The sequence below is a fragment of the Octodon degus genome, unplaced genomic scaffold (genome assembly GCF_000260255.1).
Source record: "Octodon degus isolate 3935 unplaced genomic scaffold, OctDeg1.0 scaffold00130, whole genome shotgun sequence".
NCBI lineage: Eukaryota > Metazoa > Chordata > Mammalia > Rodentia > Octodontidae > Octodon > Octodon degus.
The window spans coordinates 4735227-4756590 of record NW_004524706.1 but is presented as its reverse complement, the minus strand read 5'-3'; the positions used below and the strand labels follow the sequence as shown (position 1 = coordinate 4756590).

Here is a 21364-nt window from a genome sequence, read left to right as displayed (position 1 = left end):
CTGCAAGGGCAGCAAGTTGCTGAAGAGAAGGGAAACTTCCGTGGACTCGAGATGATCCCCAGACAATCGCGACGGGCCAGGAGCTTCAGAGAGGGACTTAGTCTTCTGTTTCAACCTGCCTTGGGGACTCACCATGACCACAGGGATTTGGGGTGTGTGGAGTGGGATCTGCCTCCTGGACCCCTGCCACTGCTGATGAGAAATGGCAGGGCCAGGTTGGCAGAGGCCACCATAGCATTCTCACCTGGGATTCCACTACCTAAGCACACTTCTAGAGGCATAAAAAGCAGTCTCAAAAATGTAAGCATTTATACTTAGGGTGTTCAGAATGCTTCTCACACATGACAACACGTAATGCAATAGAAAGAGCTGGAAAGAGGATGCTTCCGGTAGCCCACAGTCAGCTTGGAACCTGAGCAGTGGCTTTCACCTTGTGCCTGGCGGAGCCCTCTACAGAGCCTCCTCAGAAGCTGTAGCATCAGATGATGGAAATGGTTTTGGCACGCTGATAAACCACTGTCCCAAAAAGGGCCCTGATTGGTGGCATCTGCTTATTACCATGGTATAAATTTTCTCTCTATGGCTGATTTCAGGCTGCCAGCAGTTTCAGCCCTGGCTTTCAGAATTCCTGAAAATGTAACTCTTGGCTCTCAAACACTAGTGCAAGCTGCTCCAGTATGCCACCTGTTTGAGCTGCAGAAGAGGTTCTGCCACTGAGTAATTGTACGAGTCCTCTTCACCTCACTGGGTGCTTGGGCAAGGTGAGGGAGGGGTGGCAGTTGCTGACTCTGATGGGAAAGAAACTCTCAGATCCACATCTCAATTAATTTCTGAGCCACCTTGGAAACTTCACAAGAAGAACAAACAGACTAGAAAGAAAGAGGAGACTCCAGCTTGAGGACAGAGAGTCTGGGCCTGAGGCTGGGAGCACAACGGTCTCTCCTGGGAGCTGGCTGCCAGGCAGTGGCTGGACAGTGGTTTATCACAGAGGTCCCCGTGAGCAGGAGATGAAATGCACAGGAAAAGCCAGCAGCACCCCGGCACACACTCAGCTCCTGTTATTAGCATTTGTTTTACCCACTGTGCTTCCATGAAGGGTATTGTTTGAAGAACATTTTACAGCTGCACCCTGTACAATTCTTCCTCATATCTTCCAGGACCCTAAACACACACGCACATGCACACACACACATGCACACACACATACGCCCCTTTCCCCTATCCCATTTCCTCTGCAGCTCTGGTGTTGCTGCTCCATTTTATTAAAGCAGAAAAGCAGTGACAATTATTTTCATAATGAACTGGCTCTTCAAATTAATGCCAATTACACTATGCAATCATGATTAAGATTATGCATTAATCAACGGTGCCAACCTACTTATTAGCCTCTTTAAATACTGATCATGAGGAATGTATGGGAAGGGAGAAAATGGAGACGAGCCAGTTTAGAGGGGGAGCTGCCTCTCTGTGGGGTGGGAGTTCTCTCCAGGAGCCAAGACCTGAAGCAGCCTGTCTTCCATTGGGCAGAACTTGGGTCAGAATCCAGCCAGACATCTGAGCTTCTGAAGTTGCGAACTCTACAGAAGTACTCTGCCCCAAATGGAGAAGGGGCAAGAAGACCCAGAAAGATTTAGTGTTCCCTTCCTTTCATCCAGCAGCACTAAGAAAAGTGCAGTTGATATCCTCTTCCCCAACTAATGTCATCTCCATCCTAGGTCAGAGCCCCAGGGATGCAGAGCCTAAGACAGGGATCCAGGTACATGGGGTTGATAGAGGCTGGGCTGCTTTGCAGGAATACCCTGTAGAGAGGAGAACAAGAAAGGATGGAGGAGGGAACAGGGTCAGGCAAAGATAAGGCCTCGTGTATCTGGCTTTTTGTCTGATGCAAAATGCATGTGGTGGAGAGCTAGGAAGAGCGTTGGAGCACATGTCACAGCAAAGAACTATGAGACAGCCAGTCCTTGGCTGCAGGCTGTCTCTAGGCCCCAGATGGATGATCTGATCTTCTGAGCAAGTAGGTTCTCTCTCCAGAATTAAGAGGAAGGGATGGCCTATGAATGGGATCCACTGCCTTTAGAGCCCACTCTCTGGACCCCATGCTGTCCGAGTGCCCAGAGGCCTTCAAGCTTTTAGGATCCTTTGCCCTTCTGTGTCATATCGCATGGCTCCCATCCTGGCACCGCGCTTAAGGGGCCACCCCTCCAGCAACTCCTCTTGCTTCAGCTTCCTTCTCTACTGAGTTTGCTGGACTCTCTTTTGTCCCGTCTCCTGCCCTGATTCACCTGTGATGGACATCATCACTTTCCTTCACTTTCCCCCAAAGAATACAAGCTGGTGGCCGACCTTTCTAGTGCTAAGGATTCCTCGGACAGAATAAAGGAAGGAAGGAAGGAAGGAAGGAAGGAAGGAAGGAAGGAAGGAAGGAAGGAAGACACCAGACTGCAGGCTCAACTCACAAGAAAGCATGCGGTGTCACTGTGTTAAGAACTCCTGGCCCTTCCTGCCTGGGCTCTCTCCCACCTTCGGCCTTCATTCTATACACTCTCCCTCTCAGCTTCTGTGGTACACTTCCTTCCATGTTCATGTCAGGCCTTCTGCCTCTCCCTCACACCTTCCTCTCTCAGCAACTAAGCATCATATCTTCCTGTCTTTTGCCCAACAGTATATTTCCATTCTCTTATCTTCCCCACCCAGACCTTGAGCTGCTTTTCTTGAAGAAAGATCCACTTACCTTCAACGTAAGGTAACCCTTGCCCTAGAGCAAGTTACAAACCACTGCCCAATGACTGGGTCCTGCCTAGCACCTGTTCTTGTCAATCACACAGATGCATCCCTTGGTTTGCCTGCTGTCTATAGTGTACTCCTGCCACAATAGCAGAGGTGAGCCACTTCAACAATGCCCAACCTGGCTTACTAAGCCAAAAATATTTATTCCTCGGTCCTTCACAGAAAACGTTCATCAGGCTCCACTCGAGGTTGTGGAAACTCACATCTCATTTTGATTTTTCTACGTGGCCCTGTTACTCTCCTCCTCTACTCATAATGACTCTCCTGTTTTCAGCCTCCCAAGCCCTGGGATTACAGGTGTACACCACCACGCCCAGTCTCAGTCACTGACTCAGCACGCCCTGGAGACAGAGCCAGTGCAGCATGCCAGGGATCAAACCCCAGCCCCTGAGCTCTGCCTAAGCATTTGCTTTAATCTGCTGAGCTATCTGGCCAGCCGTAATAGTCGACTTCTTAAAGTGCACCCCGTTGTGCAGATGGAGAAACTGCATTTCTAAGATTGAGAAGCTTCTTCCGGTGGACAAATAGGGTTTGAACTGAGAAGTGACTATCACCAATGCCTGAATTGGATATTTTTCCAAGATTGCTTCTAACAATGATGTGGAAGATGCCTATCCTGCTGGGCTGAATCTTCCTAGCCAGCAGACGCCTGGTGTTGGTCAAACCCTGTACAAAGCCAAGAAATGCCTTGTCCCAAAACACATGAGCCTCATTTGGTTGGCAGGAATGGTTGTATTTGGATCTCTAAGGACCAGACCTGTCTTCTTCTTTTTTTAAAAAAAATTTTTTTTAACATTTTAAGCTCCTATAATCCCAGAACTTTGGAAGGAGGCTGAGGCAGGAGAATCATTGTGAGTTCGTGATCAGCCTAAGCTACAAAGTAAGTTCAAGGACAGCCTAAGCTGCATATCAAGACCCTGCCTCAAAAAAGGAAAAAAAAAATAAAGTAACAAATATTTGCTGTAAATAATTTGGAAGACTCGACAAAACAACAGAAGGATAAAAAAAAATCCATTAACCCCTTCTATCTAGAGATTCTTGCTTGCTATACATCCAAACATTCTGTATAAATAAGCATAAATAAATGTCATCATACAATAAATCAGCATCATACAATAAGATTATTTTGCAGCTTCGTGGGGAGAGGGAATGAACATTATTTATGTATTGTTAAGTATCGCTTAAGAACATTGGCTAAAGCCTTTTTTTCTTACTACCAAGGTAGAGGACTTGGAAAACAAAGAAGCACATAATCTATTATCTTTTTCCTTTCTAGAAAGCACTGCCGTTAACATTTTGGTGTATGTCCTTCTGGTGTGTCCTTTTTTATTTTAATTGAAATTGCATTAAATTTATAAATTAATTTGAGGAGAACTGACATCTTTACAATACTGCGCCATCCCTTCTAGGAGTAAGTTATGTCTCTCCATTTATTCAAGTCTTCTTTTATGTTGCCCAGTAAAGTTTTGTACTTTGCCTGATAGAGGAATTGCACATTTATTGTAAAGCGGGGTTTTGTGTGTGTGTGTTTGTTGTTGTTGCTTTTGCAAGTAGGGTCTCTTTTATTCCTTGTAATTCCTCACTGTTTATTGCTGATATATAGGAGGACTGTGCTTTCCTCTACATGTATTCTAGCTGTTTGCCAGGCTATCTGCCCAGTTTCTACTGTTTTCACCTGCTTTCCTTGAATTTTTCAAGGCAAAATTAATCAGTACCTGTAAGAAATATTATCCCTTTTCTGATTATAGTAGCCTGATGCATTCTTTATGTCTTATTCATAAATGACTCTAAAGTTTCCTTTTTGCTTTTCTATGGTACTGGGGATCAAACCTAGGGTTGCTGCACTAGAGAGGGGCTTACGAAGCTGTCCAGGCTGCTCCTACACTCATAATCTCCCTACATCAGCCTCCTCAGCAGCTGGGACTGCGGGCACGCATCAGCATACCTGGATTCCAAGACTATTTTATTATGAAAGATGTCTGTCATGCACACATAAACCAGTAGTGGTTTATGTTTATGCACACATAAACCAGGTGGCTACCACCTAACACAGCAATCCACGCACAATTCCCCACCCTGTCTACACGCCTTTCACTTCATCTTCTCAGATATTGTGAAGCAAATTCCAGACCACCACATATTCCTATACTTTGATGATTAATACCAGCTATCTGTTCACTGTATGAGTAGGTTTTACTATATTGAATAATCTCTTGTTTTTGGACATTGAGTTGTTTCTATTGGTTTCAATATTACATTAAAAATATCCTCCTATGTAAATGTGTTAGGAGTGGAATTGGATCATACGGTATTTGGGCCTTTTAAAAAAAATTAAAGAATACAAAATTATGTTTAAAACAAAGCATCGAAAATGATACAAAATTGGGGCTGGTGAGATGGCTCAGTGGTCTAAAGCACCTACTAGAACAAGCTTAGCAAAGCACAGGGACCGCGGTTCAATCCCCCAGCACCACATGCCAGCCAACCTGCCCCCTAGTTGGCTGAGCTGGCCACACACACACAAATAAATAAATAAAATTTAAAAAAAAAAGAAAATGATACAAAATTTCACTAAACAAAGTAGTAGGAATTCAATAATGGTTGCTATATTGCATGATGTTATCTTTAAATTAATTGTTCAGGTCACCAGATAGAAATGTGCAATATTGGTTTAAAGAAAAAACAAAGCAACAACAAAAAAGTTATAAGAAAGTCAAAATAAAAAGATTACACTAAAAAGAAAAAAAATTTTAAGCATTAACTGCTCCTTTCAAAAGACCAGCAAAAACCGGCAGTACAATTATTCAAACTACCCTGCATATATATCTAAATATATCTTTTTCCCTTTTTTTGTTTGTCCTTTTCCTCATCCCAGTTTTTCCTTTCTATTGCACAAATTTTTCCCTTTCAAAGTATCTATTGTACCTTTCAGATTTCATAGGGCCTTTTGATCATTTATTTTCCATTAAACACATAATGCACAATCCCAAGATAGCTTTTCTGATTAGAAATGTAACACATGTTCACTGCAAAGATTTCTGAAAATAAAGGAAGACATGAAGAAGAGAACTAGTCACGAGTAAGCCTATGGTTTAGAGAAAGCCTCTCCCCGGGTTTCAGTACGCATTCTTCTCCTCTTGTTCTATGCATGTGTGTGTCATGTTTATACACACCACAGGGTCCTGTGCCTGCATGTGTGGCAACTTGAAAGCCTGCTGGAGTCCCCTGGGAAGGGACACACTCTTCAAAACAGTCACTATTTTGTTCTCCTGCCTCCCTTTTTCTTTTTTCTTTTTAGTAGACTTGATTTTTGGAGCAGTTGTAGGCTCACAGCAAAACTGGGCCCAAAGTAGGAAGATGGCCCACATCCCTCCTGCCCCTCACCCACGGACAGCTCCCTGCTGTCAGTGCTGCTGCTGCTGTCCAGGAGCATTTGTTACAATTGATGAACCTACACCGACACATCATTATCTGCCAGTCTGTAATTTACATTAGGGTTCACTCTTGGTGGTGTTCGTCCTATGGCTTTTGACAAATGTGTAATGACATATATCCACCATTATAGTATCAGACAGAATAGCTTTGCTGCCTTAAAATTCCTCTGCACCTCCACCTATTTACCGTCCCTCTCCCAGCCTCTGGCAACCACTGATCATTTTGCTGTCTCCATGGTTTTGCCTTTTCCAGAATGTCGTATCATTGGAATTGTACAGTTTGCAGCCATCTCAGAGTGGTTTCTTTCACTTCAGAATATACGTTTAAGTTGCTTCATGGTTTTTTTCATGGCTTGTTAGCTCATTTCTTTTAAGTGTGGAATAATACTTCATTGTGTGAATGAATGTACCAGTTTGTCTAATCCATTCATCTAATGAAGAGTACCTTGTTTGTTTCCAAGTTTTGCAAATTATGAGTAAAGCTGCTATAAACATCTGTGAGCAGGTGATTGTGCTGTCATGTCCTTTGAGAAAATTCCAAGGAGCACAGTTGCTGGGTTGTATGGCAAAAGTATGCTTAGTTTTGTAAGAAACTGAAAAACTGTCCAAGTGGCTGTACTAATTGGCATCCCTGCCAGCAGTGAATGAGAGTTCCTGTTGCTCCACATCCTCTCCAGCACTTGCTATTGTCAGTGTTCTGGATTCAGGCCATTTAATAGCAGCGTGGTAGGACCTCTTTGTTGCTTTGATTTGCATTTCCCTGATGACACAGAACATGGAGTATTTTTCGTATGTTTATTTGCTGTCTGTATGTCTTCCTTAGTGCGCTATGTGTTAAAGGCCTTTGTTCTATTTTCTCATCATGTTGTTGGTTTCCTTGTTGAATTTTAAGAGTTCTTCACATATTTTGGATAATAGTCCTTTATTGTATATATAGCTTAAGGGCATAAGCACCTGCCTGGCAAGCTCCAGGACAGAGCTCAATCCTGGAGTATGCCTTTGATATTATATTTAAAAATCATTACTAAGCTCAAGGCCTAGATTTTCTCTACGTTATCTATTAACTTCATACTTTACATGTGTATATGATCTGCTTTGAGTTTATTTTTGCGAAAGGTACAACTAGAGTGTATAGATTTTCTTTTCTTTTGCATGTGGACACCCAGTTATTCTAGCATCTTTTGTTTGAAAAGCCACTGCTTCTCAACTGCCTCTGTTTCTGTGGCAAAGATTAGCAGACTGGATTTATGGGAACCTGTCTCTAGGCTCTCCGTTCTGTCCCAGTGATCCACTTATCTATTCTTATGCCAATACCACGCCCTCTGGGTTACAGTAGCTTTAAAGTAAGTCTTGGAATTGAGCAGTGTCAGTCTGTGCCTCTGTTCTCATCAATACTGTGTTAGCTATAGGACCTACGCTACAAGGCCCGAGAGCACATAGTTGTGTGTCTTTTGCCTCTCCATGGACACGATAAAATCAGTTTTTCAATAGCCACAAAATAACTTGCTGGGAATTTTGATGGGGGATTGCACTGAATCTATAAATGCAGTTGGGAAGAACCAACATCTTGACAATATTGGCTTTTTATCCTTTGAACACTGAGGATGGTTCCATTTGTTTAGTTTTTCTTTGATTTCTTTCATCAGAGTTTTATAGTTTTCTTTAAGTCAACTCTGTACATATTTTGTTAGCTTTATACCTAAGTATTTTTTCTTTCTATGCTAGTGTAAATAATGTTGCATTTTTAATTTAAAACTCCACTTGCTCATTGCAAGTATATAGGAAAACAACTGATTTTTAAAAATCTTTTATTTCTTCTTATATTTGGTACAGGGTCTTGCTACACAGCTCGACTCATAGTGATCCTCCTGTCTCAGCCTCCCCAGCACTGAGATTATGGGTGTGCACCACCACTCCCAATCTCAACTGCCTTCTCAGTGCGCCCTGGGGGGCGGGGCCAACACGGCCAACCTGGGGATCGAAACCCCGACCCCAGCACCTGCTTGCAGGTGCTTCAATTCACTGAGCTATTTGGCTGGCCCTAACCATTGCTTTTCATACATTAACGTTCTGCCTTGCCACCCTGCCATGATCACTTACTATTTCTGGGAGCTAGTTGGTCTAGTTTTGTGTCTTGTCAAATTTTTGGGATTTTCTACATAATAAATTATGTCATGAGAAAACAAAGATGGTTTTCTTTTTTTTCTAGTCTTTGTATATTTTATTTCCTTTTCTCATCTCATATTAGCTAGGATTTCCATCAGTAGTAATACCCATTCCTCTCCCCCTCCTTTGCAATCACCTATTTTCTGTTTCCCTGGTATTGAATACTCTAAGTACTTCACAAAAATGGAATCACACAGCATCTGTCTTCTTGTGACAGGCTTGTGATTGGCTTCTTGAGCTTAGCATCATGTCCTCACTGCTCATCCACATTGTAGAATATGCTAAAATTTTCTTCCATTTTATGACTAAGTAATACTCCATTGGGTGTATGGACCACACTTGGATTATTCATTCATCCACTGATGGACAGTTGAGTTGTTACCATGTTTTCACTGTTGTAAATGCTATTAATATGGGAATACAAATACATATTTATGTTTTCTGTTCTTTGGGGTGTATCCCTGGAAAGTGTGGAATTGCGAGATCATGTGTTAATCCTACTTTTAATTTTCTGGGGACCTGCAATCCTGTTTTCTGCAACTGTGGTGTTGTGTTATACTTCTACCATGAGTGCACAGAACTCTGGTGTTTCTATAGTTCCACCAATATTTGCTTTCAGGGTTCTTAAAATACTGGCTACCTGAATAACTGTGAGGCATGATCTCACTGATGTTTGGATTTTTATTTCCTTAGTAATTAGTGATGTTGAGCACTTCTCTTGTGTTATTGACCATTTATATATCTTCTTTTAGAGGAACACTATTTGTCTTAGTTCTCTCCTTGTTGTTGGGACAAAATATCCAACATCTACAAGTTAAAGGAGGAAAGGAGAGGCACCACAGAGGAGAAGCTGCTCATGGCATGGCAGGCAGAAGTCGGTGAGCAACAGGCAGCAGGCCACAAAGCAAGCCTCCATATCTCTTATCCACGCAACCTCTGAGTCTTGTGGGTGGTTCCACCTATACCCAGGGTGGGCCTATTATCCACACTCAGAACTATGCTAAAACAGTCGATGTACTAATTTAGTACCACATATTCTTTTTTAATGATATTTTATTTAATTATTTCTTTTTAATGTATTTGGCTGTTTCAGGGTCTCACTACACAGCTCAGACTTGTGGTGATCCTCCTGTTTACGGCCTCCCCAGCCCTGGGATTACAGGTGTACACCACTACATCCAGACTCTGTGGCCAGCTCAGCCACCCCCCTGGGGGTGGGGCTGGTGTGGCATATGGTGCTGGGGATGGAACCGTGGTCTCTGTGCTTGCCTAAGCTTGCCTAGGCTTGCCTAGGCAGGTGCTTTAGTCCACTGAGCTATCTCGCCAGCCCCCATACCACATATTCTTAATCTCAATATCACACATCCGAGATCCAGTCAGCCCTGAAAAGCCCCAGCTGTGACTACATGAAGCTTTAGGGGAATAGTTAGATACAAACTGCAACACTATTCAAATCTCTTACCTATTTTTGAGTTGAATTATTTGCTTATTGTTGCTTATTGTTATCATGTTTTAGAAGTCGCCTATGCATTCTAAATGCTCATCTCTTATCAGCTGTATGATTTCCAAAAAGATTTATTCTGTAGGTTGTCTTTTTACTCTAATAATAGTTTACTTTAGGGTATAATATTGAAAATTTTTTATTAAGTCCATTTTATCTGATTTTTCTTTTCCTGCCTATAACCACCAAGCCCAGTAGCACAAAGCTTTTACTGTTACCTTATTTTCCTTCAAAAGTTTTATAATTTTAGGTCTAACAGTTAGTAAATAGTAAGTTTGAATTAGTAATTATGAGCTTTCTGGCTTTGCTCTTTTTCTTAGTTTAGCTATTCAGAAACCCTTTAGATTCCATGTTGATATTAGGATGAATTGCTCCACTTATGCAAAAAAAAAAAATCATTAGGATTTTGAGAGGATTTATTGAATAGATCACTTTGGGTAGTAGAACTATATATCTTAATTATATATGTGTGTGTGTGTGTGTGTGTGTGTGTGTGTGTGTGTGTAGTATGGTATTAGAAACTAATCTAGGACCTTCACACTGAGCTACATCCTCAGGTGTCTATCTCTCTATTGACTTGAGAAAATCTTTCAGCAAGTTCCCCAGGCTGGGCTTGAACTTGAAACCCTCCTGTTTCAGCCTCCAGGAGGGTTGTAATTGATTACAAGCCTGTACCATGATGCCCATCTTAACTATGCTTAGTCTTCAAGTCTATCAACAAGAGACATGTTTATGTTTATTCACTCTTCTTCCCTTTCTTTCAGCAATGTTTTGTAGTTTTTATTGTACAAGTTTTTTTGGTTAACTCATAAATATTTTATTTTTAGCACTATTATAAACGGAATTGTTTCTGTAATTTATTTTCCATTATTAATGTATAACCAATGGAACTGACTTCTGTGTACCAACTTTGTAGCCTGCTACTTTACTGAATTTATTATTTCTAAGAGGATTCTAATATTCACAAATATTGAGGATTTATTTCCTATATATACAATTACATTATCTACAAACAGTGGCCAGCGCTGCACCCCTGGGGTTCAGGGCAGCATGACCTGAAGCACGGGGGATCAAAGCCAGGTCCTTGCACTTGCCAGGAAGGCACTTAGACCACTGAGCTATCTCCCCAGCCCTCCCTTCCGATGTTATTTCTTTTGTCCTTTTCCTCATCTTGATTATTTCTTCCCTTTAAATAGATTCTTTCCCTTTCACAGTATCTATTATATCTTTCAGATTTTATTTTCTCTTTCAGGTTCTTATAATAGTGAGACAGTATAATGTTTGCACATGTAGATCTGATTTATTTCAATTATGAATACAGTCTCTAGTTGTACCCACTTACTTATAAAAGCTTTGACTTTATTTTTTTATAGCTGAGTAATATTCCATTGTGTAAAAATACCGCATCTTTTTTATCTGTTCCTTAGCTGATGGCCATTCGGGTTGTTTCCAACAATTAGCTATGACAAATTACACTGCAATAAACATGGCTGCATGTAGATCTTGATGGGATGAGGTTTTCAGATCTTATGGAAAAATGCAGGCAATGTACTGGTGGGTGTTGTTTTAATCAACACAACAATGTGTCTTTTAATTGGTGCATTTATTTATTTTTGTCTGTTTGTTTGTTTTGTTTTTGTTTTATGGTATTAGGAATCAAACTCAGGACCTTGTGCTTGCCAGGCAGGCGCTTATCTCGCTGAGCCATCTCCCTGGCCTCTGAGCCACATCCCTGGCCTTAATTGAAAACCATTTACACCATTATTTAAAATAAGAATTGATAGATTTATATCTACCATATTTGTTAAGTTTTCTATTTGTTCCCTGTCCTTCATTTTTATTTTGACCTTTTACTCTTTCTCTGCCCCATGATTTTGTTGAGCAAGTTTTATGATTCAACTTCTGTTCCCCTTTGGCACAACCATTGAACATCTCTTTTTAGTGGTCGCCTTAGTGTTTGCAATGTACATTTGTAGCTAATCCAGGCCCCTCTCAAGTAATGTTACTCCGTTTACACTATACATACCTTTTAATTACAAAATAATCCGATTCTTCTCTCTCATTTTCATAGCAGCTCTGTAATTCATTTTGCTTATCATAAGCATAAATAAATGTATATGTGACTCTATTAATTGTTGTTATTTTAAACAGGCTGTTATATGTCAGATCAATTTAGAATAACAAAAAGATTTTAATTTTGCCTTGACTTATTTTCTCTTCAGTGCTTTTGCTTTCTTTATGTAAACCTTTGATTCTGACCTATGTAAGTTTTCTTCACTCTAAAGAACTTTTTTTTAACATTTTCTGCAACACAGGCCCACTAGCAATGAAGTCTTTTAGTTTTTGTTTGTCCGACAAACTCTATATTTCACCTCACATTTGAAGGACAATTTCACAAAGCACAGAATTTTAAGCTGGTGTTATTTCCCTAAACGCTTTAAATATTTCCCTGCAGTCTTTTCTTGTTTGCATGGTTTCTGAGAAGTCAAATGTAACTCTTTCTGCCCTTCCAGAGGTAAGCTGTATTTTTCCTCTGGCTCTGTCAAGATTTTTCTTTATCTCTGATTTTCCATTGTTTGAAAATGATATCCCTAGGTGTAAACTTGGAGATATTTATCCTGCTTCATGTTTTCTGGGCTGTGTCTCGGCCTTAGTCTGTGGTTTGGTGTCCACACTAAATTCAAGGAATTGCTCAGTAATTATTTCAAATATTTTTTTTTTCTGTTCATGTCTTTCTGCTGATATTTCTGATTCATTTGTGTCACCACTTTTGTACTTCTGCAGCTCTTGAATATTCAATATTTTTTCTTTTGGCCTTTCATCTTCATTTCTCCATTTTGGAAGTTTCTACTGAGATTTTCTCATGCTCAGAGATTCTTTCCTCAGCCATGTTCAGCCTGCTTCTAAGCTCATCAAAGCCATTCTTTATTTCTGCTACAATGCTTTTGATGTCTGGCATGTCTTTGTGTTTCATTTTCTTAGCATTTATATCTACTTGCTTACATAGATCATCTGGTTTTGCATGCTGTCTACTTTACCCATTAGAGATTTTGGTACATTAACCATAGTTATTTTGAATTCCGAGTCTGGTAATTTCAACATCACTGCCATATCTGTATCTGACTCTGATACTTGCTTGGCCCCTTCACGTTAGTGGGTTTGTTTGTTGTTCTATTTTTGTTTTTGTCTTCAGTTTGCCATTTAGTATCCCAGCAATGTTTTTTTAAATAACCAGACACGTTGTCCTAGGTCAAAGGAACTGCCCTAGACGGGCTGTTGAGATGTGGCAGTAAGGGTAGGGGAAGAAAGTGTTCTACAGCCCTGTGACTTGGAATTTCACAAGCAGTTCTCATTGTCTCCATCCCTCACAGATGGCTGGAATTGGCTGGACGGGATACCTCCCTTCCCTTGATCAGTTACACACTAACAAGCCCTCAACAGATTAGGCTCTGGCTGACTTCACCTGAGGGCAGACCTTTTTAAGAATATAAATCTTTGGCATATTTTGAGACAGTTCCTGCTGCTACCTAAAGCAAGTATGGATTTTTCTCAAATGGTCACTGCAGGAACCTTGGAGAGCTCCAGACGGGAACTGGGGGCCAGGCTGATAAATGGCCCTCTGTTAGTTTTTGTCTTTCAGACTTGTCCACTGTAAGCCTCTAGCAACTTGTCAATTATAGTTTGGATTGTCCTCTGGCTCCCATTGAGGTTTCTTTTGCTTTTTCTTCTTTCCTTCCTTCCTTCCTTCTTTCTTTCTTAATGTATTTGGTTGTTACAGGGTCTCACAATACAGCTTGGACTCATAGTGATCCTCCTGTTTTTCAGCACTACACTGGGACTCTGGCTGGCTCAGCTGCCTTGGGGCAGGGCTGCCACAGCATGTGGTGCCAGGGATCAAACCAAGGTCCCTGAGCTTGCCTAAGCTTGTGTAAGCAGGCACTTGAGTTACCTGAGCTATCTCACCAGCCCCCCATTGAGGTTTCTATTCTGATAACTTATAATTCTCTCTGTTCCCTATTTTAGCTCTCCAAATCTGTGGGGGAAGCAGCTTGCCTTGTGACCTCACTTCTCTTAGAGATCTAAGAAGTGTTGCTCATATTTTTACTTTGCTTAGCTTTTTACATGTTAGAATGGAATCGTGACTTCCAAGCTTCTCACAGGCCAGGCCACAAACTAGAAATCACTATTTTTTTCCAAAAACAATTTGAAAATCCATCAACTGAATAAATCGTGTTGTATATCCATTCAAAGTAATAATATTTAGCAATAAAAAGGAATGAAGGACTGACACAAGCTGCAACATCAGTAAGCCTCCAAGATGCTAAGCACAAGATTCCAGACGCTGAAGAGCACACGCAGATGATTCCATTTATATGAAATGTTCAGAAAAGACAAATCTCTGGAGATGCAAAGTGAATTAGTGGTTTCTTGGGGCTTGCGGTGAAATAATGACCAACCAGAAATTGCCACAAGGGATCTTACCACATGACAGAAACGTTCTAGAACTAGAGTGTGCTAAAGGCCATATAATCCATTAATTTACTAAAAATTATAACGTTCTTTCCAAAAGTGACTTTGGCCACCTCAGTAAAGTTAATTTTAAAGATTTATTTGGAAAATGCAAAAGAGCTTTAAAATAAAACAAGCAATGTCTTTTATTTTTAATGACAATGACTTCAATTCTTCCTCATCTTATTCCTTTTTTTTTTTTTTTTTTTTTACTGAGTTGAAGCATTACTGGATTCCTGTAAAAGCCTTCACTGTTCATTGAAAGCATATTTCCCATAGCATTACATTTTTGCTCTTGTATGGACGCACTACATTTACTTTTCTTCTTGATTGGACAATTCAAGACCTCCTTCCCTATATATAACCCCTGTGCCCATTTTTGGAGTTAATTTCTAGAAATTAAACAATCAAGTCAAAGACATGCACATCTTCAATGCTTTGATGCATGCCTAGTAGTCATTAGCAAGGGCAGCGTGTGTAGGGCCTCCTCCCATCAGCAGTTGGGCGGGGGTCTGTTTGCCAACACCTTCATCAAAATTGTTTGTGATAGGGCTGGCCAGATAGCTCAGTGGATTAAAGCGCCTGCTTAGGCGGGTGCAGGGACCGCGGTTCTATCCCTGGTGTGCTGTGCCGGCCCCACCCCTGGGGCATGCTGAGATGGTGACTGAGACTAGGCATGGTGGCCTGTATTCCCAGCTCTTGGGAGGCTGAAAACAGGAGGATCACTACAAATCCGATCTGAGACCTCAGATCCTGTAAGACCCTGTAGACCCTGTACTAAAAACATTTTTTTAAAAAATCGTGTGTGATAATTTGATTTATGTCTTTGCCAATTAGAAAAGAAAAATGATATTTCATTGCTTATTTAAATTGATTGTGATTATTAGGGAGGTTGTACCTGCTTCCAATCATGAACAGCTTATTTATTATTATCTTATTCTGTGAAATGTCCGTCCTTTTTCTTTGCCCATTTTTATACTGGTGCGCCTGTCTTTTTTGTGGAGCTTAAGTTCTTTTTATAAAATAAAAACATCAACCTTTTACTGCTGTGTATGTTACAAATATTTTTTTCAAGGACACTGTTTGGCATTTCATGTTCTCTATGGTTGTTTTGATGTGTCGAAGTTTTATGTTATTCCTATAGAGCTAACAGAATCCTACAACTCCTGACTTTATTGACATCCTTATAAAAGCTCCTGTCACCCCAATATTATAGCATACTTACCTATATTTACTCTTGTATGGTTTTACAATATTCCCTTTCCCTTGTCCTTATTTTCTTGCTATTTATTCTTTTTATAAATTTAATCTAATTTAATTTAATTTTCATTTCATCTGGAATTTATTTTAATTTGTGAATTAAGATTAGAGTCTAACTTAAATTTCTCCAAATAATTGAATATCTGTCAGAGCACAATAAAGGAATAGTTCATCCTTTCATAGAAAGGATAATTCATCTATTCGTAGGAAATATACACTTTTATCATGTTTTAAATACCTATCTCTAGCTGAGTCTCTTTCAAAGGACTCTTGTCTCATTCTGTTGATCTATATTGTCACACACTCTTGCAATATGGTTTTATTTATTTATTTATTTGATACAGGGTCTCACTATGAAGCTCGGACTTGTAGTGATCCTCCTATCTCAGCCTCTCCAGCACTGGGATTACAGGCATGCACCACCATGCCCAGTTTCAGTGGCTAGCACAACATGCAGTACCAGGGAATAACCCCGGGTCCTTGTGCTTGCCAGCCAGGTGCTTAGACCACTGAGCTGTCTTCCCGGCCCTAATTATCTTTATATATTTTTAAATATGGCCATGCAAATCAACTTTTATCATTCCTTTGTAGACTTTTTTTGTCACTGTCTTGTATTTCTGTCTTTGAGATAAATTTTAGAGTCACTTTGCAGTGTTTTGTGGGGTTTTGTTTGTTTGTTTGGCAGAACTAGGGATTGAACTCAGGCCCTTGCACTTGTCAGGCAAGCACTTATTTTACTGAGCCATCTCCCCGGCCCCTTTAGAGTCATTTTGTCAGGTAAAAGAAAAATCCTTCCATGATTCTGATTGGAATTAAGTTAAAGTAAAAAAAATAACTTGTAGAAAATTGACACTTGACCCATACATACTATGCAGTAATACATGTCTCCTTATTTAAGTATATGTTTGTACCTCTCACCTTCTATTCGGTTTTGTCATTGTAAAGAAACCAGAATTGCACACTGTTTATTTGGTTTATTGTTTGCTATTTAATTTTTTACAGATATTATAAAGGAAATTTTTTTCTATTATGTTTTCCTACTGGTTGTCACTGATTCAGGGAAATACTATTAATTTGTGCTAACCAGTCATTTAACTGAACTCTCCTACTAGCTTTTGCTTGTGCTTATGGCTTGGGGTTATTTTAAGGGATTTTCAGAGGGATATTTATATTTGAAAATAATAATTATTCATTTCCAAAAGTTGTGCCTCTAAATACATTTTCTGTAGGTTCAGTTGGTTAGGGGTGCAGTGTGAATCTTTATCCACTTCTATTTTTCTTTAACAAGAATGTGTCTAGTGTTTCCCTAGACATTAGTGATCATGATATTGAAAGTAGATTTGACCTAAAGATACTTCAAGGAACTATCTCTCCTGGTGCTATTTTATTAAGCATTCTTAATAGCAGTAGATAATGGATTTTATCAAACGCCTGTCTGCATTTTGTGAATTGATTATATGTTTTTCTCTGTTCAACTATTGATGTAGTAGAATGATATTCATAGATTTCTTCTTATTGAGTTTGTGTTACATTCTTAGACTAAAAGTCTGTGTGGCCATGGTACATTATCGTTGTAATATTCTGGTAGATTCTACTCGCCACAATTCTATTGAGAATTTTCACAGCAGTATTAATATGTGGGTAATTTTATTTTGGGCCTGTTGGATTCTATTATCCGTAATCTGCTAGTTGGATGAAATTGACTAGATGGATTTTCGGATTCCTTAGGCCCCAGCCCAGCTTCTGCAGTTGGCAATCATCTGTAGTATTACTGGACACTGGGTGTGGCCTCGGCATTTGCTCATCCATGAGACCTCCTCAGTGAAGCGCTGAAGGATCCCCACTCCTCCTCCCTACCACAGCCATCTTACCTGTCTCCCACAGGAGGAATCTTTGAGTATGCAGATGGCCCCAACGCCCAGGTCATGAATGCCGAGGAGCACGCCTTTCGATTTTCTGCCAACATCATCAACAGGAACAGGACCTTGCTGCCTAACACGACCTTGACCTATGACATCCAGAGGATTCACTTCCATGACAGCTTTGAGGCAACCAAGAAGGGTGAGTGTGAAGCAGCTGCTGCCTGTGGCCTTCTTGAGCAGATGCACTTCCTGTCCAATCCCAGAGCTCTGGGTGGGTTTAAGGTTGGAACTTTTTCCACTTGGTCTTGGGGACCTGCTTCAGTCCCAGTTTAGCTCAAACTGTCAGTCCCCAGGACCAAGAAGAGGGTGCCCATCAGAAGTTGCCAGGCCACTGCCTGGGGCCAGAGGGACCAAAGGCAGTGAAACGTGGCTGGTGAGGGGATCATAGGGCTGGAAAGGCAGGGAGGGTTGGGGAGCTGAGACTGGCTGCAGGGTGGAGGTTGCCCAGGTCACCATTCCCTCTGCATCCAAGTAGACACCTTCAACCTTCCCTTATTGCCTTTTTAAAGTGTTATATTATTTTTAATTCATAAATAATAGTTGTAGATATTTAAGGGGTGTGACATGATGTTTTGTTACATGCATGCATTGTGGAATGATCAGATCAGAATAATTAGCATTCCACCACTTCAAGTGTTTATCATTTCTTTTAGCTATTTTAAAACATAGATTATTACTAATTACAATCATCTTGCTCTGAAAGCTTATTTTGTCTTTCACTGAAATCCCACCCAAAGTAATCAATACATAAAATACATATAAGGCAGATAATGTGTTCAAATGTGCTACACCTACTTGCCATAAAGTAAAAACAACAAAGCTGCTTTAGGGGTGCAACAGTTTGACCCTACATGCTGTAGATGACCTTTGAACTCTGTCATTGGCCTGGGTATTTGGTCTGTTTCTGTTTTGTTTTGGCTGAAGAGTAATAAGAAAATCATAACTCATAAAAATATACTGTGATAAATCCAATTAAACAATGTTCCCACACCTGAATTTTAAAAAATGAAATGAAAACAAATGTTGCGGTACATCCTCCTAATTAGACACATTTAAAATAATCCCAAGCTTCAGTGACTCAGGCTTTTAAAATACACACAAAAAGATCACTTGTGTAATATCTGAATGAGTTAGCAGTTTCCTGTGTAGCACATCACACTCTGGAGTACACAAGTGTGCTTCTTTGCTACTTTTTTATTATTTATTTATTTAATCATTTTTATATTAATTTTATTGAGAAAGAAATGGCATTGAGACAGTTTCAAAGCAGTTTAGTAGGACAGTTACAATAATTAATACATTGCATATTGTTGTCTTCATAGTAGTTATTCATAGTACAAGATGCAGATATGATATCTTGTCTAAACACTATTAGTACAAATCTTTCTTCCCACTGAACTAAGAGAAGTAGCTGTATATCTATCCTAACTATTTTTTTTCCTATTTTTATATACAGATGTATTTTTTTTCACTACAAAATGGTCCTTCATTTATATCCCCCTTTTCTGTTTACTTTTGTCAGAGATGGGTATCCCGTTGCCATTCAAATATTGTAGGTGCATGAATTCAGCAAAGTAATCCAATATAGTCCAGTAGCCCATAATAGTAGTGGGTTATCCACAGGGCTGGCAATGTCAGAAGTTGTTGACTTGAGCTTTTTACAACTCAGCATATTAATATGGCTTTACTTTTTATACCTCATTTTTATCCTCTTTGCTACTTTTTAAAGAACAGTTCACACACATGCATGCACACACACACACACACACACGTCTGCCCTCCATCCTGTCCATGGGATCCAGATCCGTGGCTTCAACCAACTGCAGATCCAAAACCAATTCAGGAAAAGTAATTACATCTGTAGTGAACATATGCAGTTTTCCCTCATTTTTTCGCCAAACAATATAGTAGCATAACACCGTATTTACATAATTTTATACTTATTAAGTATTATAAATATAATAATCCGAAGATAATTTGAAGTCTATGAGAAGGTGTGCATAAGTCATATGAAATGCTCCACCATTTTATGCGAAGGACTCGCACATCCACAGATCTTGGTATCCAGGGAGGGTCTTAGAACCAATTCCCTGCAGATGCCAAGGGAGATGGCATAGCTGAGCTGTATTTTTCCGTATACATTTGATTCAAATTTAACTTTAAGGCTTAGATAACTCTGGAAATAGCTTCCCCAGAATCCTAGATTTCCATGTAACTCAGTTTAAATGTCTCAGGTTTAAGGAATCTCATTCCCCAAATAACTAGGTCATCTCCTATAATGTGGTATCATAACCCCTTCAAAATCCTTATCACAGTTTTTAGTTGGGTAATTGTGAATTCAGTCCATTTCTCGCTGTGCCCAACACCACCAAAGAAAAGGCTTTCTCGGTAATTGATATATTCTCCTGGCACCTGGGAGACGAGCAGATGGTAATTGTTCAATGAAATGATTGCTGAATGCAGCAATGAATAGATAGTGTGAGTTCTGGATACACTGCCTGAGTATCTATCACTGTCCACTACCACTGTTGGCTGAGCCAAGGGAAGAGCATCCTTCACGTATTCTGGGAAGACTGAGATCCAACTACAGGAGATTTGTCTCTGTCTAAAGTGTTCTCAGTTTACAATCAAGAACAGCTTTTTGGGGGGTTTGCAGGTTAGCTCAGTTGTTTAAGCACCTGCTGGGGCAAACCCAGTCAGGCACAGGGGACTGTGGTTCAATCCCCAGCTCCCCATACCTTGCCAGACCTGCCCTTAAGGCAGCCTGAGCCAGCCAAAAAAAAAAGAACAGCTTTTTCCTGGGCTAGAACCCTTGATCTCTTAGACTTCCAGACATAGACCTAAAAGTGCTACCTGCAGCTGTTTCTCTTTTCCCTGCCCCTTCACAGGTAAACACCTCAGTCTAGAAAAGCAACACAGTACAGCCTGGGAGCCTTCTGTAACCTTTGAAAAAATACCCCATGCCTTAGTTTCCTGTTTCCTTGTCCATTAAATGGGTGCATCTCTGTAAAATGTATGGGACCGTGCCTGGCGCCGTGGCCAGGATCATATTTGCTATTTTTACACAGGGTTCCCTTCCTCACCACATGCTGAACCACCAAGTCAAAACCTGTCTCCTAATGCCCTGCATCTTGCCTTGGGTAGAGAGGATCCGAGGGTTTCTAGCATTCAGAGCAATGACTGCCAACACTTGAATTACAGCATCAGCTAACAGACAGACAGGGTACACCCACCCTGAATTAGTGAAGACTTGCTTCACCCATCAGCCCTCCCCCTGCTCCAGCAAGCTGCTTCCCTGCCTGTCTTCTCCTGCTCTCTTCCCAGCATGCCCTGTGGCCAACACTGCACAGTGAAATTTCCACCTTCCTGCTGAGTGCCCAGCTTTGTCCACAAAAAATGACTAAACCAAAACTGCTTAATAAAAAGGTCAGGACACAGAGCAAACACCTGGAGCCAGAACACAGAAGTCCTTGTGGGTACAACAAGACGAAGCAGCCAGCCTGGGTCTTAGTTCAAGGTTTCTTAAAATAATAATAATAATTATGGCTCCCTAGTGATGCACCTGTATCATTATATTGAGAAAATACAAAACAAAATAGAAAATAAATAAATAAGAAGGAGGGAAAAGTTAGATAAGTCTCTTAATTACCAATTCCCTTTTTTCACAAATATTTGATTATACAGTATTTGCTAATTTGTTTCACTGATACCACTAGTTGCTCTTAGCCATTGAATAAAAAGTTTTGTGCTTTGGGGGCCGGGGAGATGGCTCAGAAGAATAAGCG

At 40.4% G+C, this 21364-nt stretch overlaps 1 protein-coding gene across 1 annotated transcript in view; it reads left to right on the top strand.

The window, feature by feature from the left end:
- Grik3 (glutamate ionotropic receptor kainate type subunit 3) overlaps positions 1 to 21364 on the top strand; it is a 209286-nt gene that overhangs the window by 109779 nt on the left and 78143 nt on the right. Inside the window, exon 2 of the mRNA XM_004641031.1 lies at positions 17542 to 17718. Within this exon, the coding sequence (XP_004641088.1) occupies positions 17542 to 17718 (177 nt within the window). The remainder of the gene's footprint in view (positions 1 to 17541; positions 17719 to 21364) is intronic.